Source organism: Cyprinus carpio, chromosome B3 (genome assembly GCF_018340385.1).
Source record: "Cyprinus carpio isolate SPL01 chromosome B3, ASM1834038v1, whole genome shotgun sequence".
In the NCBI taxonomy this organism is placed as follows: Eukaryota; Metazoa; Chordata; class Actinopteri; order Cypriniformes; family Cyprinidae; genus Cyprinus; species Cyprinus carpio.
In genome coordinates this window covers 10,958,615-10,985,881 of record NC_056599.1, presented here as the reverse complement: position 1 = coordinate 10,985,881, position 27,267 = coordinate 10,958,615, and the positions used below count along the sequence as shown (strand labels likewise).

General features: G+C 34.5%; 3 protein-coding genes across 5 annotated transcripts; 2 read left to right on the top strand and 1 right to left on the bottom strand.

The window, feature by feature from the left end:
* The first annotated feature begins 983 nt into the window (after positions 1-983).
* Positions 984-10,068, top strand: LOC109064127 (tetraspanin-1-like). Of its 2 annotated transcripts, XM_042719636.1 has the most exons (9): positions 984-1,156; positions 1,320-1,595; positions 5,221-5,299; positions 6,390-6,605; positions 6,996-7,070; positions 7,164-7,271; positions 7,654-7,779; positions 7,900-7,992; positions 9,279-10,068. In XM_042719636.1, exons 3-9 carry the CDS (start codon positions 5,243-5,245, stop codon positions 9,333-9,335), a joined length of 732 nt encoding a protein of 243 aa, XP_042575570.1. In that variant the 5' UTR covers positions 984-1,156; positions 1,320-1,595; positions 5,221-5,242; the 3' UTR covers positions 9,336-10,068. The 2 variants fall into 2 exon arrangements, with proteins under 2 accessions (XP_042575570.1, XP_018936681.1); XM_019081136.2 differs by having other exon boundaries at positions 984-1,595.
* Positions 10,069-10,501: 433 nt separating this feature from the next.
* zgc:158403 (tetratricopeptide repeat protein 39A) lies at positions 10,502-22,787 on the top strand. 2 transcript variants are annotated; one of them, XM_042719633.1, is made up of 19 exons: positions 10,502-10,830; positions 12,645-12,749; positions 14,013-14,144; positions 15,780-15,838; positions 16,053-16,120; positions 17,165-17,170; positions 17,253-17,317; positions 17,496-17,595; positions 17,684-17,749; positions 17,891-17,999; positions 18,272-18,339; positions 18,620-18,679; positions 18,821-18,982; positions 20,017-20,108; positions 20,303-20,423; positions 20,521-20,632; positions 21,523-21,637; positions 21,723-21,839; positions 21,961-22,787. In XM_042719633.1, the coding sequence occupies exons 1-19, from the start codon at positions 10,796-10,798 to the stop codon at positions 22,070-22,072; spliced, it is 1,704 nt and encodes a 567-aa protein (XP_042575567.1). In that variant the 5' UTR covers positions 10,502-10,795; the 3' UTR covers positions 22,073-22,787. The 2 variants fall into 2 exon arrangements, with proteins under 2 accessions (XP_042575567.1, XP_042575569.1); XM_042719635.1 differs by lacking the exon at positions 17,165-17,170 and having other exon boundaries at positions 10,503-10,830.
* A 153-nt stretch (positions 22,788-22,940) lies between these two features.
* LOC109065046 (growth arrest and DNA damage-inducible proteins-interacting protein 1-like) lies at positions 22,941-25,745 on the bottom strand. Its single transcript, XM_019082057.2, has 2 exons — positions 25,333-25,745; positions 22,941-23,351 (listed from the first exon to the last, which is right to left on the bottom strand). The coding sequence occupies exons 1-2, from the start codon at positions 25,704-25,706 to the stop codon at positions 23,066-23,068; spliced, it is 660 nt and encodes a 219-aa protein (XP_018937602.1). The 5' UTR covers positions 25,707-25,745; the 3' UTR covers positions 22,941-23,065.
* Positions 25,746-27,267: the final 1,522 nt, after the last annotated feature.

Genomic DNA, 27,267 nt, shown 5'->3' with positions numbered 1-27,267 from the left:
ACTCTTATATTGAAAATAGTTGCTTTTGCACAATTTTTATGATTTTTTTATTATGAAAAATAATTCATAACTTTACTGTAACACACTGTACTTTCACCAAATTCAGTTCACTCATCACTGCTCTCCTGCTGGTTATACTACAACTTTTATTTTGAAAGTAATTACTTTGGCACATTTTTTATGATATTTTATTATGAAAAATAGTTAATAACTGTTTTTGAACATACTAGTTAATAACTTTACTGTAACACATTGTACTTTCACCAAATTCAGTTCGCACATCACTGCTCCCCTGCTGGTTATACTACAACTTTCATTTTAATAAAGTAATTGCTTTGGCACATTTCTTAGGATTTTTTATTATGAAAAAATAGTTAATAACTTCACCATTATTGGACAGAATTGTTAATAATTTTACTGTAACACACTGTACTTTCACCAAATTCAGTTCACACATCACTGCTCTCCTGTCGGTTATTCTTCAACTTTCATTTTGAATGTAATTGTGAATTATGAATTATGAATGTAAAGTGTGTTACAGTAAAGTTATTAACTATTGTGTCCAATAATGAAGTTATTAACTATTTTTCATTAAAAAAATCATAAAAAATGTGCCAAAGCAATTACTTTCAAAATTAAAGTTGTAGTATAACCAGCAGGAGAGCAGTGATGTGTGAACAGAATTTGGTGAAAGTACGGTGTGTTACAGTAAAGTTACTAACGTTTTCATAATAAAAAAAATCATAAAAATTGTGCAAAAACAACTATTTTTAAAGTCAACGTTGTAGTATAACCAGCAGGAGAGCAGTGATGTGTGAACTCAATTTGGTGACACTACAGTGTGTTACTGTGAAGTTATTGAGTATTTTATTAGTAACCTTTTTCGCGTTTCGCACTTTGCAGACGGTCCCTTCGGACTTGTCTCTCAGACGCCTGCGCATTGAGATCATCGTATTTTGTACAGAGCGGAGGAAATCTTGTTTTCATGCAAACTCGCTTGTAGCTCGTTTACTACATCACTACGAGTGAAAAGAGGCATAATTCGTGTACTAAAAACGTTTTTCTCGCGAGTTATTGATCCGGAAAAGACGAATCTGTGAATATCTTTCCAATTTTCCCGAACTGGATCAGTTCGGATTCTGACATCAGTTTTACTGTAGGTTCCTTTTGTGTGATGTCATTTCCTCCTATGTTTTTCTTAATCCATAATTACACTCCGTCTCATGACAAAACATTAGTGCACAATAAATATGCATCGCATGCAGTACACATATACGCATACCCCCCTAACATGTTGTTTTGCCAACACATTGCTGTAGTTGTTGTGTTGATCAGCTGCCTCAGAGGACTGAACCTGGGTGATTTCAGGAGCTCCGTGACAACAGACGCATTACACCCAACATCTCCCTCTCCAGAGACAGAAAGAGAGAAGGAGGAGTGGTGTGTCACTCCCACCTGTTCACCCCATCCCTCCTTCCTGTAAAAACCAGCTTCACATGAGCGACAGAAGAGAGAGAAACAGGAGGCGCGCGTAACTCTTCAGTCAGTCACTGAGGGATTTTCCGAATCTGCAAAACTAAAACATTTGACAAAAGGTAAGAGATTCTCCTTCGTAAAGATGCTCTATCGTGAACATATCGTTAAACCTACCTTGAAGTAAAGATGCCAAAATAACTTCTTTGACGACATCTGCAAATATAGGCAATATAATTGTGCTTGTTCACGGAGGATGATGTTTAACGAGTGTTATAACAGCTCTTAGGGTGTCATGTTGTTAGTGTGTGTGTTTGTGTGTGAGATGTTCACAGCTTAAGTGTTATAACAGCTCTTAGGGTATCATGCTGTTAGTGTGTGTGTGTGTGATGTTCACAGCTTCAGGACCGTGTCATGTCCATCCGGATTGAGATCTCCTGAGAGATCATCCGTGTTGTTTTGCTGGGTTTTCCTCACTTGTCTTGTGTCATTAGTTTCGCGGAGCGTGAGTGTGGCTGCATCACTTCACTGGTCAAGTCTTGTCGCTCACGTTTTCTACAAACAATGATGTGAACTTTAGTTTGACCTTCCTTCTAAAGCGCTTGCTAATGAAAATACCACGGGACTCTGATACAGTTCTGAAACATGCTCACCAAGGCTGCATTTATTTGTTCTAAAAATAGAGTAAAATAATAAAAACTGTAATATGTTATGAAATATTATTACAATTCTGAGTTTTATGCATCATTACTCCAGTCTTCAGTGTCTGTCACATGAGCCTTCAGAAACCATTTTAAGATGCTGATTTCTGCTCAAGAAACATTATTATTATCATCAATGTTGAAGACGGTTTTTGCTGCATATAACACTTTTTTTTTAGGATTCTTTGAAGATTAGAAAGCTCAAAAGAGCAGCATTTATTTGAAATGGATCCTTGCCTTAATGCATTCTTGCTGAATAAAAGTATTAATTTATTTTCAAAATCTTACTGACCCCAAACTTTTGAATAATATCTGTGACACTGCATGATGCCACTGTTAATCTTTACATTACACTCCATGGTATTTCAGAGAATATGATACATGTCCCATTGCATCATAAAGGCATTACAAAAAATCATGCTACTACATGTTATTTTGAAAAAGTATTATTTAAAAATTAATTTTAAAGTACTATGGTATTCCCAACTGTACGATTTTTTTTTTTTTAGAAGAAGATGGTACTGAATGATTGCCAGCTCATATAGTAGCATATAGTACCCTTTCAAAAGGTATACGTTTGTGCTTTTTAGGTACTAATATTTATATTTTAGGACCTTAAGATACGAATATGGACACAAAGATGTACCTTTTGAAAAGGTACCACCCCAGTGACAGCTGTACCTTTTTTCTGAGAATGCATGACAGTCTTTGCAAGTAAATTCGCAAATAAATTAAAACTTAAACCAGTAATGATAAATCTCTTTACAAAGAGATGTTTATAGGTCAAAATAATATTCCAACTGAGAAGTAATTTTGTAAATGCTTTTCAAGACTTCAAATGGGGATTCAGTGATATACTGACTGATTAACTATTATTATTATATATTTTTTTAATTTATTTTGAAATGATGTGTATTATAATGGACAGTTAAAAATAACTGTCTAATACTTAACCTGGCATTAAACAATCATTAATATATTATTAAATAAATATATTATATATATTATTATAAATATATTACTACTATCAAATAATACATGAAGGCTGCATGTTGTCAAAAAATCTATTTTTTGAGATTCATTGTCCGTCTCCATCTCTCCCGGAAATGAACAGTTCCCAGAAAGACAATGCCCACTACTATAATTTTATTTTCTTTAATTTTTGTTTTGTTTAATTTATTGTTGCTATGTTGGAGTATTAATTTCTTTAAAAAAAAAATAAAAAATAAAAAAAAATTCTAAATATATTTATATAGTCCAATAGTTCCTCAAATAATGAGGAGGCTTGAGCAGACTTTTAAATTAAATTATATTTCATAACATTTGAAGCTAGTGTTGCACATTTGACAGTAACTCTGACAGTCTGTACTTGCAAAACATGTCACATCAATAATACTTTATTGATGGTTTTTAAAATTATCTCTTCTGGCTTTGGACAATGACCCGATCGGAACTTTCTGTTCATCTTGAACCTAAACAAACTCTGACCTCACATTAGAGACGCGAGTAGTGCATGTGACACACAGGAAGTGATGCGTCACCTGACAGCACCTTGTCATGTTGATGGACAATAAGAAGCAGAAGTATAGCACATTAAATGATATTATGTTTAGAGGCGATCAGTTAAAGTAATGCAAATTATAGAATTATAATAATATAACAAATTATAGATTTTTAAATAAAAATGAATAGTTCTAAATGTATTATTGTAAATATATGTATTTAAATACATAAAACATGTGCCCAGATAAAAATACTAGTTATAGTTTTGGATTATTATTATGATTTTTCTTATTTTATTTGAGTATGTTCTGACCAGATTCGGACCATCAGTGTGAGTTACTAATTTCCCTGCATTTGAATAGTGACCTAAAAATAGTGCAGAATCTTGTTGTTTCTTATCTTAGACTTTTGGACCTGACTGCATGTGTGGAAAAGTAAAGAACCTTTTTTGTCTCTCCACTGTATTTCCTACAAAAAACTCTTTTTTGGTCTATTCAGAACACTATTTAAAAAACGGATCTGACCTTAAAGGGTATGTTTGCACAGTATTGTATTGCATTTGTTGGGATTACACACCTTATTCTGGTTTTATATGTATATATATATATATATATATATATATATATATATATATATATTATATATATTCCAAAAAAGTTTGGACACTGTCCAAAAAATTGTGAGTGAAAAAAGGAATGGAATAATTTACAAATCTCATAAACTTATATCTTATTCACAATAGAATATAGATAACATATCAAATGTTGAAAGTGAGACATTTTGAAATGTCATGCCAAATACTGGCTTATTTTGGATTTCATGAGAGCTACACATTATAGAAAAGTTGGGACAGGTAGCAATAAGAGGCCGGAAAAGTTAAATGTACATATAAGGAACAGCTGGAGGACCTATTTGCAACTTATTAGGTCAACTATAGCAACATGATTGGGTATAAAAAGAGCCTCTCAGAGTGGCAGTGTCTCTCAGAAGTCAAGATGGGCAGAGGATCACCAATTCCCCCAATGCTGCGGCGTATATAGTACTTCTTAATTTCATAAATTCTCACATTTATTAAGATTTGTTGACCAGTTCTTAGTGTTGAGCAAAGAGCAAACACTAGTTTGAGGTACTTAAAGTGAGGCATATTTTTAGGACAATATTTTAAGTTTACTTTTCGAGAGTGGCTTATTAAAGAGTTTGTATGGTTCACATGAACATTTGACCTGTGAGACCAGCCTTCTGAGGTTAATGGGAGATGTAGTTAAATTATTTACAACAGCAAAACCACCATCTTTTCCTAACAGCATTTCCTGGATGTAAGGTTTACTTTGTTTCACAAAATCATCTAAGCGATTGTGTTTATTCATTCATTAAAAACTGTAGTATTAACAAGTTTTTTTAAAATAAAGATTAAGATTAATTTCGGAATAAAACACAAAATGGGTGTTTGGGCAAAACAAAAGCCCCATAATAATTATATTAAAAAAAAAAAAGAAAAAAGAAAAAGTTATTTGTTGTTAATTGTTCTTATATATTTTTTCAGGTGTCATATACATCCAATAAAAATGGGTTGCTTTGGATTTTTGAAATCAATGATGTTTCTCTTCAATGGCATCATCTTTGTAAGTATAGCTCATGCTTGTTTGATTGTTAAATATATATGAATTGCACACACTACTCAGCATTATAATAACCAGCCTGATTTACATTAGATTTTCAACTATGTTTAAAATAATTCTATCATGTCAGGTTTACATGTCCTGTGACTGTGGCCATGTTTTGCATAAACACAGAGATGAATCTATTGTAAATAGTTTATCTCACTCCAAAACATCTAGCCTATGTACCCAGCTGCTATTTTCTCAGCCAAGTGACTATCTGGTTCAAAATCTGCAAAGGGGTAATTAAATGCAACAAATCGTGTAAAAATGTACCAGTTGTCGTACGTTATGAAACATCAGTGTAGTGATATTCAAATGATGTGGATTTGAAAATAGATGGATCATAGATAATTATCATTTATTTCTTAGCTAGTATTCAGCGAAGTGATTGATGCCCATGAGAGTGTTATGTCAATGTTTTTAGTTCTAATATTCCAACCGCCAACCAGTTTTTGACGGGCGTTATAACATGCATAAGGAGTAAACTTGATTTTTGGTTATTATAAAATGTTAAAAAAAAAATTCTGAATGAAGTTTTTTGTGTGTCTTAAATGACGTAACTTTGAGACTGACATGTTGTCAAAAACGTTACATTAAGCTGTCACAAATTCAACTTTTGAAAATCAAATTCATTTTTTTTACCAGGAAAAGAGTGGGTTTTTTAATCAATTTTATTGTCTCTTATAACAAGTCTTTTTTTAATCCATGAAAATGCAGATCCTGTTGTTATAATGAAAAATCCCCTTTTTAAAACTGCTGTTCCATTATTATGACTCATATATTGAAGTGCGATGAAAAGGTCGCCTTTTCTTTAGATCTATGCAAGAGATAAAAACAAACAAACAAGCAAATCATCTCATTTCCATTAGCTGGGTTGAATGCAAATCATATTGCTGCAAACATAAAAACAGGCCTTTGCTACAGAGACAGAATAAATATATTGTCTGCTTTCTCAACAGTGACATTTTATTGGTCCAAATACATTCAGGGTGTTGATGTGAGGATCAGTGCACATGCTTAAATCAAATCTATTTGTGTTTTTGTTGTGCAGCTGGCAGGAGCAGCTATTCTGGGTGTGGGGATCTGGGTGAAGGTGGACAGTGGGTCTGTCCTGAGTTTTCTGCAGAGTACACAGGGAGCTCCAGGTGAGCTGGGGCAGGTGTTGAACGTGGGATACCTCCTCATCGCAGTGGGTGCCGTCCTGCTCATCCTGGGCTTCCTGGGCTGCTGTGGAGCGATCAAAGAAAGCAGGTGTATGCTGCTGCTGGTATGTCAAAGCACTCTAAAACCACACACAATGAGTTTCCCACAATGTGCACACTCTAACTCTAATAAATAAAGCATCTTATGGGGCATATTTGGCTCTATGGAGAACCTTTAACATTCATAGAACCTTTCCACTCCACAAAAGTTTCTTTAGATTATTAAAATGTTCTTTACATTAAGAAAAAAGGTTCCTTTAAAAACTAGTGTTCACTGAAAAGTTCTTTGATGAATCAAAAATGGTTCAATTTAAAATGGTTTTATACACACATTATATTAATAACATATTAAATAATTTATATATTAAATTGTATATACTGGCCATATACTGTGGTGGACTTCTGTTTGTTCATTGATTCATTCATTGAATCTGTCTGTCAATTTCTCTCCTCAGTTCTTCATCATTATTCTGATTGTGTTCATTGCTGAAGTCGCTGGAGCGATCGTGCTGCTGGTCTTTAAGCCTCAGGTAAGTCTGTACACCATATTTAAACATACTGTACTCCTTTGTGTGTAAAGAACATAAGGAAGTACTAAAAACCAACTCATTTGTATATTTCAGGCTGAAAACCTGATAAAACAGATGGGAGGCGAAGTTGTGAAAAGCATCAGAAACGATTATGGGAAAAATAAGGACATCACTGGACTATGGAACACGACCATGACCACAGTTTGTGACACTTTAGTTGATAAAGAAGGAAGTTATTATTAAAAGTTATTATTATTATTAGCCTACCATTGTTATTGGAAGTAGTAGTTGTATTATTATTATTATTATTACAGAAACAGAATATTTCTTCAAATTAAACAAAATCCCCAAAATAATACACAAGCATCATCTAGTTTAATATTGTACATTTAATATTTTGAGACCTGTGCCTCATACAAAAATGGTATTGCATAAGAAAATTCTTTAAAAGTGTACCACCAAAACTGAGCAAGTAAAATATGTATTTATATGTTAACGTCCATTGTCAGAAATATCATTTCAAGTATATTTGGCTGAATTTAGCTAATGTCGAAACTCTTTATTTCTCCTTTCTCTGCTTTAGCTGAAGTGCTGCGGATTCAACAACTATACAGATTTCACAGATTCTTACTTTGTGAAAAACACCTCGAGTTACCCAGATCAGTGCTGTAATAGAGTTCCATGCATTAAGGACACAGCTTTTAATTCGGTGGGTTTATCTCTTAGCATGTTTATTCCTTTAATCAAGTTTGCATGCTTTTTGATTTTTCTATCATATAGGCTAGCATTTAAATATCATCAACTATCTTCTATTTGTTTGTTTCCACAGACTATACCAGGTTGTTTCCCAGCACTGAAGAAGCTTGTAGATGATAATGCAGTTATCATCATAGCTGTTGCACTGGGAATCGCTGTTCTTGAGGTACCGGACACACTTTCTTTCTGTCAGTCATTGTGTTCACTTTTTAAATGCGAGTTGTTCACGTTTGATGAGATTCTGAAAATGTGCTATATGCTTATTTTCGTCACTTTCAGTTATCACACTGGAAATGAAAATGTGCCTTTTGCATTTTAATCCTGTTTTGTGTTAAGAAAAAAAAATGTATTCGCTCTTTTGAGTCCAATTCATTCCAGAGGTGGAGAAACTTATTCAAATTTTCATGGAACATTACTAAAACAAGCTTCTTTATAATAACATTTCTTTCTAATAACAATAAGACCAGAGACATTTATTAAGCAAATAATAAATATGGTCAGTTTTGATTCCTGTTGTCTTTAAAGGAATCATTCACTTGCTTAAAATTGACTCACCCTCAGCTCATAAAAGATGAGTTTGTTTCTTCATCAGAACAGATTTGGAGAAATGTAGCTTTACATCAATTGCTCAGCAATGGATGCTCTGAAGTGAATGGGTGCCATCAGAATGAGAGTCCAAACAGCTGATAAAAACATCACAATAATCCACAAGTAATCCACATTTTGTGAAGACAAAATCTGCTTGTTTGTAAGAAACAAATCCATCATTAAGACATTTTTAAAAGTCCTCTAGCCGTAATATTGCTTTCTCCAGTGAATGTCTTCTCGTCTGATTCAGGAGAGAAATATGCACAGATTAAGCACTGTTTATATATAAGTATATGTCAGTGGATTTTGATATCAAAGGACAACAGGGGATGGACTTTTTTAATTGGAGAAAGCGTTATTATGAATTATGGACGGATATTTTGTCCAGATTCTGTGGTTTAAAGTTAAAATGTCTTAATGATGGATGGATTTGTTTCTTACAAACATGCAACCTTTCACTTCATGACTGGAGTGGTGTGGATTACTGTGATGTTTTTATCAACTGTTTTGAACTCTCAATCTGACGGCACCCATTCACTGCAGAGCATCCATTGGTAAACAAGTGATGAAATGCTACGTTTTTCCAAATCTGTTCTGATGAAGAAACAAACTCATCTACATCTTGGATGGCCTGAGTTAAACTGTCAGCAAATTCTACTCCTTTTGAGGAAATAAACAGAGTAAATTTTGATTGCCTGTAGTCTTTGATGGTTAAAGCATTTATTTCCCTTAGGATAATAATTACAAACTAAATCTATGTATATACAGAAATAAAAAGCCTTTTTATGACATTTGTGTAGCACTGTGACACTAATACTTTTTATTTAAACTCAAAATTGCTTCTCTCTCTGTTCTCATTCTCAGCTTGTAGCGATGATTGTCTCCATGATCCTGTATTGTAGAATAGGATCAAAAGCTTGAATATCTCTTTGAGGACGAGGTGGATCATCTGTGATACCATCACTCTGACTTTTTCAAACATTTAGAATTGTATCAAACAATATGACATTACAAATCCTTCTGGTCATCCACAAAAAAAAAAGTAAATTCAGACTGTTAAGCCTAAACTTTGACTGCAAACATGAGTTTTGAGAGATCCCATTATACTGTACTTATGTTAAAATGAGCTGTTTTAATGCTAAATGTAGGCCTATGTGATTGTTTTTGTTTACTTTGTTTTTTACTTTGCCTATGCAAGTTGTGTTCTTATTTAAAAACACTATGCTATGTTTAATTGCATAACACCCAAGGCATTATTTTATCATTCTGAACACACTAAGGGGTTTTCCTACTGACATTATATGTGCAATGACCAAAAAAGGCCAAATGTTTTCTACCAAATGTTGCTGATTGTAGTTTTTTGTAAACTTTTCTCAAACCAAAGCCATTTTAAACAATATGCCTGTCCGTGTAATAAAGCACAATGTTTTATTTTAAAATCTGTCATGTATAAAGTGTTTTAGAAAAGAAAAGAAAAATTATATCGCTAAAATGTTAATTTTAAGATGTTTATTTTGACAATAACTATAAAGGCAATATTTCAACCTGTTTGTGGTGGGCATTTCTTTAAGTTCTTCAACTGTAACTCTACTAATGTAGGCCTACATGTTGCCTATGATGATCACAAAATAAACCCTGACAGGATGTTCTTGTATATGCTTACATGTGTTTTACTTAAGCTGCCTGATATTTACTTCTTTGCGTTTTCTGTGTTTTCTAAAACGTTTGAGTAACACACACACAAACGCACAAAGTAAATAAAAATAAGCATTTTCAATATATTTATGTATATTTTCAATATATTCTATATATGAAATAATTTAGCATTTTAATTAAAATAATTATTACTATTTTAGACAGACAAGTATTTAATCGTGAATAAATTAATCAATGCATTAATAAACAGTAGATCCAATTAAATTTATGCATTTAAAATATTTAGAAATACAAAAAGTCTGGGGGGAAAAATCACCAATTAAACAAAGATTTAAAATAATCAAATGACAATAAAAGGAAGTCAATTATTTATCCTGCATACTATGCTGCATATTAAACCCGTCTTCACCTCAGCACTAGATGGCGCTACTAACTCCTGTCCCTTCTCTCTGGACTCCTGCCATCAAACCTGCTGTGAGTCAAGAAGTCCGTGTTTTCACATCACACACACCCACTCGTGATTGAGCCGAACACTGATCCACATTCCCTGCCAGCTCGAGCTCTCCAGCAGTCCTCATCCATGCAGCATCATCTTCACGCGCAGTGAGAGACTTTCCACAGGAGCGCTGAGAGAGAGAAAGCTCTTTACAGTGAGAGCAGGTGTGTGTGTTTGTGTGTGTGTGGCCACAAGGCCCAGAAGAGGACAACAAACAACAAAATACACCATGTCCACTGGGAAAATTGCACCTGCTACAGAAAAGTGAGTCGTTGACGACTTGTTTAATGGTTATTTTAAAAGTGTTGCATCAATGCTGTGCCTTTTCAGGTTTCTGCTACTCAGCATAACTGAAAACTTTCATGCTTTGTGGTTCTGTAGGTTTTTAAATGGCTGATTCACTGAGTCTGTGTTTAGTTTTGGCAGTTTTTTTTCCTCCTCATGTCAAATTTTCACATCTCTTCCTTCCTTGTTTCACAATAGAGTCTAGTTTGAGCTCAGCTTGTGTTCTCAGTGAGAGAATTAAATACTGTCCCTGAATATAAGGCTTTAGAAAGCTTCACTGTTGGCAAATTTACTCTTAATGTTGTTAAAGTGAAATCATTCGCAGTGCATTGTGACATATTCATATTCTTATCCAAAGGCGCTGGCTGTCCGTGCCCAGTCTGTGTACTTTGAGCAAACATCAAACACCTTGACTAGTGACACAGTGTGTGAGCCATATTCTGCATTGCATTTGTGTTTGTACATGACATTGCAGCCTGAGAGAGTTAAAGGTTAGATATACCTTTAAATGACTTGTAAACTCATGCAATTGCTTTAAACCAGTTGTTTTGCATCTCTAACAGGATGCATATGTATTTAGGCAAATGCATGTTAGTTAGTTTGTAAATTTCATAAGCAACAGGTGCAGTATGTCTCACTTTGAGAGCCCATGAATGTATATCTGCTCTTTAATTTAAAAGCAGGATCAACCAGTTGACATTAATTAGTCCTGCTAAATATATCTTCAGTGCTGAAAAACTCTGCATCAGGTAGTGTTCATAATTTATAAAGGGCGCTGCTGACAGGTCTGAATGGAGTCTTGGTATTTAGTAGTAAACGTCATTCATTTCACCAAGTGGCTTTGCTTGTGTTTGTGTGGGTTTACTTCACTTGGGGAGTTTTGGAGCAAAGTTGTCCACAAAAGACAGATAAATATGATAAACCCAGCATTAATAAAATAAAATATAATTATATATAATTGCTTAGTTTTGTGTAAATTGTTTACTTTTATTTATTTTGTTACTTTTAATTGATGAAAACATTTTAAACACACACACACATATATAAATGTGTGTGTTTGTTTAAAATGTATAACAGAAACATTTTAGATGACTAATTTATTTTTCATTTTAAAAGTCATTTTATCATATTTTTATTTTAAAGTTTTAATAATTGACAGATTTCTCAAACAGTTTATTTTAAATAATAAAATGATCTTTTAGAATGCACAATTCTAAAACTAGTTATAAAATTATATAATTTTATATTATATATAAAATAAAATAATTTTATCTGAATAATATATAAAAAATTTTTTTTGTTATTAATTTACTTATTATTTTGGTTTGTTTTTAATTTACTTATATATATTTTGGTTATATTATATTACTTATATACTGTCTATATATATATGTGTGGGGGGGCTATATGTATGTATGTAAGTGTATATATTAGTTATATATAGTATATTTATTTTAAAGCTGTATTTATTTTAAAGTCAGTTGTTACTTTTCTCAGTTTTTTTTTTTTTCTTTTTTTGATTTTTGATTTTTTTTTTTTTTTTTTGGGTTTTTTTGTATATCTCTTTGCTGTCACTCGACTGTATTACATCATTAATTAATATATTTATCTGCATTATATTTGTCATTGGAAAACTCTCTAGATACTGGAAAAAAATCCATAATGACCACTAATAATAGTCTATTTGGTCACTAGAATTAGCTTTATATAAAGAAAATGAAGTGTATGACTTCTGCTCATTGTTTGTGTGTGTGTGTGTGTGTGTGTGTGTGTGTGTGTGTGTGTGTGATCAGCTGCAGACAGATGTCCCTACAGGCCTGTCTTGATGAATGCATGGAGGCCTTGGATCTGTTTCTCAACAACCACTTCAATGAGAGTTTGGACAAACTACGGCCACGGTGAGAGAAGTCTTACTGTCTTCACGAGTTTCTCCTCCCCTCCAGTATCTGTGCGAGTGATCTTAAGAGCAGGCGAGCTGTTTAGTAAAGGTGTGGTACCTACTGTACCAAGCCCATAATGCTCTGTTTTTCAGCCAGATACCGTACACCACCAAAATTGAGTCTTTTTGCTACTGTAAAGGTGCTGGCCTCTGAAGCACTTGTAGAAACTGTAGATGTCATCCCGTGATAGCATGCTTTATTTCCGCTGCGATAGAGAATTGCATCAGGTGCGCTCTCTTCTCCAGGATGTGAGGTGTTTACCTAAAGATCACACCCTCATGTCTGACAATAGTGCTTCACACAGAGCCACTTCATTAATATATAGCTCGGAGAGCAAGGAACTTTACTCTGAGAAGGAAACCACATGCTTAAGTGACTCCAGCACTTATCTTTATATGCAGGCCCACCTGGAAGTACATAATTCTTGGTTTGAGGCAATAAATCTTTATTTTATAAGTATTCTAGGACATTTTTGGGCTAGTCTGTGTTTTAAAGATGCAGGATTTTTCTTTTTCTTTTTTTTCTTTACGTTTTCTCCAATTTCATTTTAATGTACAGAGACAAATATAAGTAGGCCACTTGTAGGTTAATTTCCCTGAAGAACTATCAAAACTTTGATTTGTTTGAAAATCCTGCCATGGCGACGACTCAGCCAATGGCGTGCACTGGGGGCGGGAATGTATGCATGTTTGACCAATGACAGACTGGGGAGGAGAGGGAACTGTTTTATCTATTGATAATTTATAATCTATCTATTTAAATTTGATATAAGTGGCTTATGAAAACAGCATTTTGCTACTTTTTAACAATGTTGAATTTTTTTTTTTTAACTTTTTAAAATGTTTTTCTGTGCATCAATATTAATAATTTAAATTTTTTAATTAAAATGTTTTGTAAAAACTAGGAAAACTTGATATCACTGGATTCACTTTCAGAGCGGTTTTTCTCCCCAAGTGATTTTTATTAAAAAGTTATTAAAGTTAATTAAATGATAATTTCAATAGAGCGGTTTTTCGCGTGAATTCTGATTAGCCGTGTGTTCTTGCATTATTGTGACAGGAACATAAGCATTCAATACTGATAGAGTTAATAATTGCATTCACATTTTTTCATAGAGAAAGTTTAAGGCATTAACCTTCGCTATATTTAACTAGCAGCCTGCTGTGTCGGGGTGTGATCTCGCGGTGTGTGTGTAAATGCATGTGTTGTGTTGTATTCCAGGTCTAAGGAGAGCATGTATCACGCTCTGATCTATGCCACAGTATTAGAGATGCAGGCCATGATGACCTTCCAACACGACGACATAGTGCATGCTGGGAACACGATGAAGAGCGCTCAGGAGGTGTGCCAGAGGTAGAAAGACAGCCAAAACACTGCATACGTTTCAGTCCTGGAGAGGCCTTCTCCTGTGACCTTTCATTTTTAGGCAAATGGGGTCATTTCCATGTCAGCTGACCCGATCCAGTCACTTTGGAATTTGCTTGCATTTGCATGGAGATGGAACTGTGTGGCTTTAAATAACAGATAGCTGGTCACGTCTTTTACCGGCCTTACATAACGTAGATGAAATGGAGTGGAAGAGAGGCATATATGTCCTACATCTAGCATGTGCTTCCCTTAATGCAGCACTAATCCAGATGACTTTATGTGGGTGGATTCACCATAGCAATGGTCACACATCGGCTCATTTTCAGTTTGCTTAAGGAACAGTGAATCACGAGGGAGATCCTTCTGTGTGATCTCCTCCTAAACCCCTTCAAACATCCTCTTGGGAGAGTGTGTGTATAGTTAGTTTGTAAGAAATGTATACTTTTATTCAGCAAGGAGGTGTTAAATGGAGAAAAAGTGATAGTAAAGACTTGTATTGTTAGAAAAGATGTCTAATCTAACTTTTTATTCATCAAAGAAACAAACACTGATAATAAATCAGTATATTAGAATGATTTCTGAAGGATCATGTTACACTGAAGACTAGAGAAAGGATGCTGAAAATTCAGCCCTGCTTCACAGAAATAAATTATATTTTAAAGTATTAAAATAGGAATCCAATATTATTTCACAATGTTACTGTTTTTTTTTACTGTATTTTGATCAAATAAATACAGCCTTGATGAGCATAAGAGACTCCATTAAAAAAAAAACATTAAAAATCTTACTGATCCCAATCTTTTGTTTTGAAGTGTATATTATTACTGAATTGGTTTGCATATTGGAATGCATTTAAAAAAAAACAGTTGTATGAATGTTTGAACTGATATTTTAACCTAATGCAGTTTAAAGAATTGGAAGTTGAGCAGATGATTTTTTAATAATAATGCAGTAAGCAGTTTAGCATGTTGAGTGGCATTTTTTAAACGTAATTGAGTAAAGCATTAGAAATGACTTATGATTTATTAATTTATTTTTGTAAAATTTAACTGAATTTTAAAATTTATTTTTATTTGTGTATGTACACTACTTTTCACAAGTTTGGGGGCAGTAAGATTTTTTTTAAACAGTAGTATTGTGAAATATTGTTACAATTTAAAATAACCTTTTTCTATTTTAAAATATTGTAAAATGTAATTTATTCTTCTGTGTCACATGATCCTTCAGAAATCATTCTAATATGCTGATTTGTTGCTCAAGACAATTTTACTTCTCATTGAAAACTATTGTGCTACATAATAATTTTGTGGAAACGGTGATACATTTTGTCTTGATGAATAGTAGTCTTATAGAATAGAAATATTTTATAACATTATAAATGTATTTACTGTCACTTTTGATCAATTTAATGCACTCTTGCTGAATAAAAGTATTCTTTTTTTTAACATTTCTAGTCTATGTATCTACATGTTTTTGTTTTTACATTTTTATTTTTGATTTATTTTTTTTTTTTAAGTTTTTGTGTTTGATATTAGTGTTGTTGTGTGTGGTTTTAGTTTTGTGAAGTTGTGTTGGTGTGTTTGTTCACTCATCTCTTGAGTTCTGGCTGTTCTCTCTTAGGTTCCGTAGGAAGTCTGGTGGTCTTGGTAGCCGAGGAGCAAATTATGATCTTTCAGAAGGTGCGGTTTTTCTAGAAATGTCCATCTCACACTGCTATTATAGGAGGAATAAAACTCAAACAATGCATTCATTTTGAAGAATGATGAATTTGGTAAATTCAAGGCTAAAGCGTGCCAAAATCAGTTAACAATTTGTATAAGATGTTTTATTTAACGGCTGTTTTATGATGAAATGTTTTACAAACAAGTTTATATTGTATTTGATGTTTTACAGAGCAGCTCCATGCTGAAGTGTGTTACGCCGAGTGTTTACTTCACAGAGCTGCTCTCACATTCTTACAGGTTTGACACATTTCAAGACAAATTTAACTAACAATCAGACAATCTCAGATGTTTTGTTTAAACTGTTTGTGCATTTTGGTATCTTTGAGGTCTTCACCTTAACGTGTAGAACTTGACATTTTTTTAAACCTCAGATTAAAGGAATAGTTCACCCCAAAGTGAAAATTTGCTGAATATTTACTCACGCTCAGGCGATTCAAAATATAGATGAGTTTGTTTCTTGATCAGAACAGATTTGGAGAAATGTACTTGCTCAGCAATGGATCCTCTGCGGTGAATGGGTGCCGTCAGAATTAGAGTCCAAACAGCTGATAAAAACATCACAAGTAATCCACACCACTCCAGTCTATCAATTAATAGTTTGTGAAATGAAAAGGTATGTGTTTGTAAGAAACAAATCCATCATTAAGGTGTTTTTAACTTTAAACAATTGCTTTCGGCTAAAATATAAGTCATCTATCCATAATATGCTTTCTCCAGTGAAAAAGTCATCTGGTCTAAATCAGGAGAGAAATATGCACAGATCATCACCGTTTACAATCAGACAGTCCAGAACAGGATCTTAACCAATATGTTGGTGAATTTTGATGTGAGAGGAAAACAGGGATTGACTTTTTCAATGGAGGACACATTAGTATGGATTATGGAGTCATATTTTTGCCAAAAGCAACAGTTTAAACTTAAAATGCCTTGATGATGAGTTTATCCTAAACACACAGCTTTTCACTGTTAACTGATGTTAACTGATGGACTGGAGTGGTGTGGCTTATTGTGATGTTTTTATCAGCTGTTTTGACCCTCATTCTGACGGCACCCATTCACTGCTGCATCTTTGATGGCCTGAGAGTAAAATTGGAGCAAATTTTAATTTTGGTTTACATTTACACTTACATTTACATTTATGCATTTAGCAGACGCTTTTATCCAAAGTCACTTAAAGTGCATTCAGGCTAACAATTTTTTTTTTTTTTTTTTTATACCTAACGTGTTCCTCTGCGAATCAAACCCACAACCTTTGTGCAATGCTCTACCACTGAGCCACAGGAACAGGTTAAAACTATTGCTGAGGCCTAAGGTCACTTTTAACTAGATCAGATCTGCACCTGATTTCTCATTCTCTGTTTGTTGACAGGATGAGAATATGGTTAGTTTTATTAAAGGAGGAATCAAAGTACGGAACAGTTACCTCATATACAAGTAAGTCTTTAGCAAGTAAGTGAAGAAAATCTGTGGTTTTACTGACCGTAAATGAGAATAATTGGTGTCATCAAGACACCTGCACCATTTAACCCAGTAGAAATAACCTATATTTGATTCCCATTTGTGCGCCAAAATCCTGCCCTGTTCAGTGAATGATGTCATGATTCTCATGCAGGGAGCTGTATGCCTTCGTCCAATCAGACCCAGCTTTCAAAGGACCAAACCACAAACACTTAGAGGGCGGCGTCTCTTTTGGGATTGGGGCTTTCAATTTGGTATGTGCATCTGGAATATTGCATCTATATTCCTTCATATTTAAACCCCAGATTGTCCAATGTGTTGCTGTTCTTCACTGTCACACAGACTCTTTCACTGTTTCCTGCCCGGTTACTCAAGTTGCTAGAATTTGCTGGCTTTTCTGGAGATAAGGTGTTTTTACCTCAGATTACACTCTTACGTTCTCATTTTTGGAAAGTGAAAGAAAGTGCTTGTTCGTGTGTTGATTTTTTTGTTAATAGTTTTTGGTGTGTGTGTGTGTGTGTCTATGTGTGTGTGTGTGTGTGTGTGTAGGAATTTGGCATCTCTCAGCTGTACACGGGTGCCACTTCTCATACCCTGCGCTCCATGCTGTGCGCCCTCCTCCTGCTCTGTTTCTACACCTTCCTCTCCTTTATTTTAGGTATTTGTGATACATTATGTATTTGATACCCACATTAAAGCAGACATCTTGCACACATAATTGCAAGATGTTTCTTTAATTAACTGTGTAAACTTAAGGGATAGTTTACCCCAAAATTTAAATTCTGCCATCATTTTAATGTTTTTTAGCATGTAATACAAAAGCATTTCAAAAATCTCACTGACCCCAAACTTTTCAACAGTAGTGTATATATTGAAATGAGATAATTCTCAGATATTTTTATGTTATTAATGAAATGTTGTTTTGTATAGGTACTGGAGAGGGGGAGGTGGAAGAGGCAGAGCGACTATTGAAGCCATTTCGACTGCGATACCCACGTGTATGTTTTTGCTTCTGTCTTTTTACTTCATCTGTAAATGAAATTTCAGGGCCATGTTCACATTTATAAAGATGTTTTGTTTTAAATTCTAGTACTTTTATGACTCCATACAGTCAAAATCTGAGCTGACTCGCATGCTTGTTGACAAATTTACATTTGGCGGATTTAAATATTTGAAAATTTGCAGTCTTTGTATTTTTAGGACATATTTTTATACAGGTGAATACAGATGTTTAGAAACCTGAATAGTAAAGAGTTCATGTTCTGATTCTCTCTACAGGGAGCAATTTTCCTCTTCTTTGCAGGTCGAGCTGAAGAGATAAAGGGCAACATTGATGAGGTGAATCTGCCCACATGGCATTTTTTTCTTTCTATTCCAATGATTTTAAAGACTTCAGACTGGTTAGAAGGCAGTTCAACTATGTGGAAAATGGTCATTTAAATATAAATGTTTTGTTATTACTGTACCCTGCATGTCCAGGCGGTGGCGCTGTTTGAGGACGGCTGTAAGGCCCAGCAGGCCTGGAAACAGTTTCATCACATGTGCTACTGGGAGCTGATGTGGTGCTTCACCTTTAAGAAGCACTGGAAGATGGCATATTTCTACGCAGACCTGCTCAGTCAGGAGAGCCGCTGGTCTAAGGTGACCCAACTGCTTGAAAACAAGTTCATACACACATTTATTCTTGTTGTGTTTTATGATTAAGGCCCAATGACAATGTGAAATCTAATGTTTCAGTACAAATCTGGAAGTTCATTTGGTGAAATGATTAAAAGAACAACATCCTTAATCCTAAAGGCAATTTAGTTTACTATATGTCTGTGAGAAACACCCATATGGTGATATGTATAGATACCAAGACATTTCTGCATTGCATGTTTGAAACAGCCTCCACCCAGAATGTAAATCAAGTGTGGGATTTTATTGGTGCTGGGAAAAAGTCTGCTTTGTGTTTAATACAAACTAGGAAGCAATGCAGTTTGTTTTCCATGTTTTGCCTACTTTAAAGGTGTTAAAACACTTTAAAATTGTCGTATTATTGTCAGATAAAAATTATAGTTCATTTGTTCATTTAAAAAGTTACACATTTTGGACATTTGTACCTCAAGATACATTGAAATGGACTGGACTTAAGACTTTAGCAAAGATTTTATTCAGAACAGCGATAAAATAGTTAATATTTTATATGGAGGAGCATTTTCTTTCTACTTTGTTTTTTAAAAAAGCTTTGAAAAATTTAAGGAAGGTTTACATAGCTGCTATTTTACATGTGCTTGTATGCTATTTACCCACCGAGGTCAGAAAACTAGGGATTCAAAATATTCTTAAAAAGCAGGAAATCTTCTAAAACTAAAGGTAAAATTACATATTTCTATTATTATAAATGTTCTGAGCAGTTGGTTCGCCAATATTTCTGGTCTAATTGCAGACAGACTTCCTCCTCAGAAACATGAAGTGAAATTGTACAGGTGTAAAGCCTGGGATTGAGCTGTATTTCTTTTTATTGAAGTTACGCTACAGCGCAGGGATTTAAACAATGACTGGCTTGTGTACGCTGTGTAAATTGGCTTTGTGAGTCATTGCCAGGTTTTTGTTTGGACTGGTTGGTTCTGTTGCTGCTTGTGATTACGTACAGTGTGCAGAAGGATTATGAGGGTTTTCTCTCTGTCTCTCAGGCCATGTACGTGTACATGAAGGCGGCTTATCTCAGCATGCTTCCAGACACAGAATGCCGGCCGTTCGGGGATAATGAAGTGGATCTCTTTAGGTAAATACACTCGCATGTAATAACACTGCCAACACAGGAGCAGAAATAATAAACTTCCTTTTGTATGTCTCTCTTTCTTTGGGTTTACTGGATGTATGTGAGCGTGATCAAAACTGACGTCAGCTGATTGATAGATGGAAATAAAGTGTTTTTTATTCCCGTTCACTTCCTTTCTCTCTTTTTCGGTCTCTCAGACAGGTACCAACATACAAACAGAAGATAGCGGGTAAATCTCCACCCACAGAGAAGTTTGCCATTCGTAAAGCGAGACGGTACAAAGCTAGCAATCCAGTCAGACTTCCTGTGCCTGTGCTTGTAAGAATAACATAACACATTCAACACATTTCATTCGAAATGTTTTTTTTCTTTACTTTTGTTGTAAAGTCAGCAACCTTTGTGCTTCTTATCTCAGGAGATGATGTACATGTGGAATGGTTTCTCCATGATCAGCAAACAGCCCGAGCTGACGGAGGGCATGATGGAGACGCTGTTAGAAGCAGAGCGCACGCTACAGGCCGCTCCAGGTAATGCCACGCAGTGTCCACTCTGTATTAAATAAATAGGAAACTACATCAATTGCATTTTAGGGAAATCTGTTATTCAAAGGAGTATCACTCTATGCTGTATACAGAGAATATGTCTAGATATAAAAGAAGACTTTTAATATAGGTCTTAACACCAATTGATTGTTATCAGTGAACAATGAAGTAATACATTATTGAAAAAGCTATGTTAAAGTTTTAAATCATCAATTGCTCAATTTTAAATAATTTATTATATACCATAATTTCTGTATTATTAATTACAAAATATTGCATGGTTGACCTTTTTTTTTTGTCATTTTGTTTTTTTTAATCATTTTGTATTTTTTCTCTTGTTTTTAATTTTTTTTTTTTTTTCATGTTTAATTTTTTATTGTTGCCATTTTATGTAAAAACATAAACCATAAAAAATATGTATTAATTGAAATAAAATAATCATTAACTGAAATACAATATATAAAAACTTACCAAGGAGACATATTTTTATTTAAAGTTGACTTTCTAATATAGACATATACAAAATAATGAAAAAAAAAAAAAAGATTCTCTATACACACACACACACACACACACACATGTATGTGTGTACATATATATATATATATATATATATATATATATATATATATTACAGTGACTGCTAGAAATCATGATATTTTCACTTCTTCCCTCAACAACTGTTTTTGTTGAAGAACAAATTCTTTTAAACTTATGGAATCACAGAATTAATTACACTTGAATTTATTCAAGCAATAGAACCAGTGGAAATATCTTTCCCTTCAAGTATTGTTTTTGACAATAGCAGGCCTTAAAGAAAACTATACTATAATTAACTATATGTTGTTTTACATGTACTCTTTCTGTTTGCGTAGAGAATGAGTACTCTGTGGATGACACGTGTGTGATCCTGCTTCTGAAAGGCCTGTGTCTGAAGAACCAAGGCCAGACGCAGGCGGCAGAGGACTGTTTCAAACAGGTTTACAGCAGGCCAGTGCTTCTGCGTTACTAGATTTGCCTTGACAAATGCTTGCTGTCTCAGGATGGTGTTTGAGATGCTTTGTGTCGTTAACAGTGAAAAGAAGGTGAAGTTTGATCATTACCTGGTTCCTAACGCTCTGCTGGAGATGAGTCTCCTGTACATCGACACGGGGAAGAAAGAGCAAGCTATCCATCTACTGCAGAAAGCCAAGTGAGTTCATTCTAGGACAAAACACTTGTTTGCTGTTGTCATGGCTTCAGTCTGATATGACACTTTGTTGAAGTTGCAAACTGCATTTTGTCATGAAATGTCTCCTCATCTCTCCTGTCAGGAAAAACTACAAGGAGTACTCAATGGAGTCTCGTACGCAGTTCAGGGTCCATGCAGCCCTCACCAAACTTAAAGCTGACACCAATGACCAAGATGAAATAACAACATTGTGAGAAAGATGATCCTGAGTCAATGGCGTCTGAGTTATATGGTCACTTTGCAGGGAGAACGAAAGACCAAAGACATGGTGTGGTTTTTATGCAGCGGTACTGCCCACTGTTAACCCGTCTCATTTCTTTCGGGCAGTATTATGGGAAACACTAAAAACTTCATCTGTACGTTCTCCTCCAGGAGGTCAGGTGCCAAATCAATGTTTTATTTAGCAGGATAATAAATAGATGAATGGATATTTGAAGCTCCTTTGTGTGTAAAATGTACATTTTAGGGAGCGTTAGAAATCAAATAAAGATTTTTCTGTATTTTATTTCTCAAGTCATGTACAGGTTTAATAAGGGAAAATAACTAGAAAACTGACAGTGTTTAAATAAATTAATTTAGACAAGCCATTTTACACTTAGTTGTAATGATGATTAAATATGTTGATTGTTGTAAGGCTGAGTGTGGGATTGAATACTTTATCATTGATTATTATACTCCTTTCTTGAATAAATCAAGAACGTTTGTAATAATCAAATGCTTCAAATAGCATCATAAATATTCAGCTGTCGAATCCTATGGTTATTTTTTGTTATGAAATACATTTTATTAGTAGTTAATATTTGATCAATTATTGATGTTAAAATATTTTTGAAATGTATACTTTCTGTATAATTTTATGGTAAATTCAGTCATACATTCAATGCAATTATTAGCAATAAATGCTCTGGGTTACTGTATAAATAAATCAGTTTTCCATGACAAATTAAAACCATCTGAAATTTAATGATGAATTATTATACGTTATCCAGTTAAGCTATTTGAATATCAGTTTTTCTCTTTCTAAACTTAGTTTATTCTGAAATATAATCAGATATAGGCATGTTGTTTCAGTGAGTGATTTTATTTAAATCAAACGAACTGAGAGACAATCACAATGACAAACTTACAAAGAAACCAATTTTACAATATGTTACACTAGCACTGTATAAAAGTCTTTGTTCTGAGGGTTACTGGCTGGATTCGGCTGCCGCTGTTCCCTGCTCTTCCTCTCTCTTCCTGCGTTTCAGAAGTTTTCTCTTCTTCTTCTCCTCTTTCTCTATTTCGGCGACCATCTCTTTGAACTTGGCGCTGCGGGGGTCCAGTGCATAACCGAATCGCTCTCTTGCCTCGGCCAGGAGTTTGTCCCGCTTGATTTTCTCCTCTCGTTGCTTCTGTTTTGCCTCCCTTTTCTGCTTTTTCCAGTCGGCAATCATCTTGGGCATTTTGGCCATGTTTGCAGCAATTATCTTCTCTCTGTTTTGGGAAAAAAACAAAAAGTACATTAAGGCTGTGTAAAAACCAATGGCTGTGATCAGGTAATGTAGTATAATGTTATATCATAAGGAAAAATAAAAATTTCTGTGTTCATCTACTTCTCCCAAACATTGTTTTACATAGTTCACTGCAAAACATGCATATTCAAATACATTTGCAGTGCTTCATGGGAGTGATGCTCTTTGCTCCATCCTCCATAATCACATCCCCATCATCCTCAGTCATCTCTCCTTACTCCGTTTATGTGCTAAGTGAATCTTATGTACTGTAATGTAACAGGCTACCACTAGCAAGCAGCTAACCATGTCCCTTTAGTGGCTCGCGTTATTTCTTTTCCGTGCCTTTCTGAATACAGACACCGACCCATCACTGCACATCACATCCCCTGCACAGCCTGGAACATAACATTTATTTCCATGATCTGCCATTTTCATGATTGTTTCTTCACAATACCTGCAGAACTTCTGATGATTCGGCTGTGCAGGTTGGCTGGCACAGAACATGGGCGGGTATATGCAAATGTTGGGGCGTAACTATTAGTGATCCCGACTGTAACGTCACAGTCAGTGTTATGTTCTGATTCGCCTATTTTTCAGGGGTCTTTTGCATGCACAAGATTTAAATAAGGAGGAAACAATGGTGTTTGAGGCTCACGGTATGTCATTTCGATGTACAGAACTGTTATTATTCAACTATGCTAAGGTTAATGCAGTTTTCCATTCTATGGCACCTTTAACTTAGCATGTTTCTTAAATATCTGCAAACATATTATGGTATTTTTATGCTTTAGTAGAGTCAAAAACTTACAGCACCTTTGAGAATAATTTCCCCCTTTAAGAAAATAAATGGGATTTTTACTTCCAGAACCAACTGTTGCGGTTTTAAATGACAGGAAATTAACATTTTTTGGGTGAACTGTCCTTTTAACGTGATAGTTCAACCAAAAAATAAAATTGTCATTATTTACTTGTTATGGAAGTCAATGGCTATCAAGAACTGTTTGGTTACAAACATTTTTTCAAAATATCTGCTTTTGAGTTCACCAAAATAAAGATACTCATACAGGTTTGGAACAAATTGAAATAAAAATACATTTTTAGGTGAACCTTCCCTTATAAAACAACTAAACACAAATGCAAAATCCACCTACCTAAATAATTAGACTTCAAACTTCAACTTCGTGATACACCCTAAAGCCTGTTCACACCAAGAACGATAACTATAAAGATAACATATTAGGGTCCACACCAGCCAATGATATCGTCTGTTTATATTCTAAGCGCACGCGCGTCTGCCGCTTTAAACTCTCGAGCTCCTCAAAGCAGGATTGATTCTGATTGGCTGTCAGTGTTTTTATCGTTCAAAAAAAAGAAAAGAAAAATCGTTCTGAAAGTGATTCTAACGATATCGTTTCTCTGTGTCTTTATCGTTACAACTGTGGTGTGAACTCTGCTCTTCTTTAATACCGAGAACGATTTTTAGAGCTACATCTTTATCGTTATCTTTATAGTTGTCCTGCTTAGTTTGAACTTGACTTAACGGTCCAAATTTGAATGTTTAAAGGATTTGTTTTTGTTCACTGAATAACGACGTCAGTTTTGCTCTGTACATCGCCGAAATCGATCATAAATAGGTTTAGAAAACTTGCAATATAGCTGACAAGTCAAGTGGATTAATCTAACAGTAAAAGCTGGTTTGTCAACCACCATAAAACGTTAAAACACGATTATTTAAAGGCGTCTTGTAGTTTGACATCAGAAGTCCCAAACCAATTTTCGTTGTATGGAAAACTAAAGCTGGGACACTATAAGACAAACAAATCAACGTTTGTAACCACGTGAGGGTAAGTAAATGATGACAGTTTTCATTTTGGGGTTAACAGTTATTATTAAGGAATATATACAGTTAACGTTAGTCGTTGAACACTGTTGATAGCAGACACTAGTCAGGCTGAGTTCACCTCTCCATCCGCCTCTGCTCCTTCTCTCTCTCTCTGGCCGCGATGTTCTCCAGCATCACCTCCATCGGAGGGTGCCACTCTCTCTCCTCGGCCGCCAGCTCCTCCAGCCGGGCGTGAGAGGGCCAGAGTCTGGCGGGGTCCACTCCAGACGCGCCTCCATAGCGGCCGAACAGCCTGCGCTCATACTTCTCGGTCTTCTGCCACTCGGGGGTCTTCTCGCTCTCTTTACACGGTATGTAAGGGCTCTTTATATTCAGACAGAGGGGTCTGGGGTTATAGTGCGCGATCTGCTGGACTACAGCCGGTAGAAAGGAGTTTAATTTATTAACGCCAAAGGATAAGACTGTCCTCCTGCTTAGCCAGGAGGCCGCCATGTCTGATGACAACCTACTGACCTCTTACGTCAAAAATTTTTTGCACGTGGTGCTGACGTCACGACGCCCTCTGCTGGTGAATTTGAAAGTAGATTCCAATGCAGAGCTCGAAATTATTAGATTTTTTTTTAATTAATTGAGGATATCTAATATTATAATATTATAATGACTATTAATATGTAATATTTTATTTATACTGGGATTATTATAATTAATAAAAACCCGTTTGTTTCATTTTACAGTATTGCAATATTAATATTTTTGATTTGTTTAATTTAAGTGATAAAACTATATAATTTTAATAAATCAAATATTATTAAAAATAATTATTATTATTATTTGTACTTGTATTGCTTTTTTTTTTTTTTTTTTGGTCTTTAGCAGATCACATGCCTTATGTTTTCCTGTTCTATGCTGTAAATGATGATATTTTTCCAGAGAATCATACTGTTTAGAGGTGTTCAGCCTGTGTGTTGTCTGCATGGTCTCGCTCCTCGCTGATCATTTTCACGTGGAGTTTAATCATCACCCCAGGGGGCCTTTAACAATGCTATTTCAGTCCTCAGAGTATTTGTCTGTCCTCAAAGCTGGACCCTTGAATCTTTTCCGGTAGTTTAACAGCACAGTGGGATCCTATTGTTGGAGATAAAGGTCTTAAATGGATCTGGTCCTGCTGGTGTTGTTTATCCCAGAGTCCAGAGACCATGCTGGAAAAACAAAGATGATTGCTGATTTTAAATCTCTGGTCACATTTTCGTCCCCATTGCTTATTTATTTAATTTAATTACTTTAAATTAAGAGGAAGATATAATAGAACACAAATGACAAATTACTGAAGAGTTAATAATAAAATATAATCTTCTAAAAGCAAGAATAATAGAAATACAACAGAACAAATATATATAAAAAAAGATGTCTCATTATTTTTCTATATTGATAAAGTAGCTAAATTAATTGTAATTTTTTACATAACATTTTTTTTAGTAAGTAATTAATTACTTTTATGTTTAAAAATATTTATGTTTATTTTAGGATTCTTAAAGTCAAATTTTTTTTTTTTATGATTATAATTGCATTAGATCAGCTCCTCAATTGTATCATTATGTTTCATCTGTTAATTTTCCCTTTGTTGTCACCTATTTAATTCTATAAATTTTCCATAAAAAATAATTAGCTAATTAGTAAATAAAGATAAAGCAAAAAAGATAATAATATCAATCAGTGCTGAAAATGAATATCAGTCAGTTTAATTCGATGTTTATTTGAATGATGTGATCTTAGTCAGCGGAATCGAGTGATAGCTAATGTTTAGAATGTGAAGCTTTACAGATCCAGTTTATTTTACAGACACTCTCAGAGTTCCTCTCCTCACATAATTTGCAGATGAATGGATGAATGATCATGTTTGAAGAGACTTAAGAGGGCTTAGGTTTTTCCCTGAGCATTTCTTTCACCCATAGGCCTGCATGCGGTCTATACTTCTGTTCTTATTAATGGTCCACGCCAGCTTCAAGCGAGCAGATGAGCAGAAACTCCACTTTGAATTTCTGGAACGCAGCAT

Coding starts and splice junctions, on each gene's coding strand:
- LOC109064127 (XM_042719636.1), top strand. CDS start 5,243: ATGGGTTGCTTTGGATTTTTGAAATCAATGATGTTTCTCTTCAATGGC. Junction 5,300..6,389: donor TCTTCAATGGCATCATCTTT/GTAAGTATAGCT, acceptor TTTGTTGTGCAG/CTGGCAGGAGCAGCTATTCT. Junction 7,071..7,163: donor TGCTGGTCTTTAAGCCTCAG/GTAAGTCTGTAC, acceptor TGTATATTTCAG/GCTGAAAACCTGATAAAACA.
- zgc:158403 (XM_042719633.1), top strand. CDS start 10,796: ATGTCCACTGGGAAAATTGCACCTGCTACAGAAAA. Junction 12,750..14,012: donor TTGGACAAACTACGGCCACG/GTGAGAGAAGTC, acceptor GTTGTATTCCAG/GTCTAAGGAGAGCATGTATC. Junction 20,424..20,520: donor GACTTCCTGTGCCTGTGCTT/GTAAGAATAACA, acceptor TTCTTATCTCAG/GAGATGATGTACATGTGGAA.
- LOC109065046 (XM_019082057.2), bottom strand. CDS start 25,706: ATGGCGGCCTCCTGGCTAAGCAGGAGGACAGTCTTATCCTTTGGCGTT. Junction 23,352..25,332: donor GAGCAGAGGCGGATGGAGAG/GTGAACTCAGCC, acceptor TTCCCAAAACAG/AGAGAAGATAATTGCTGCAA.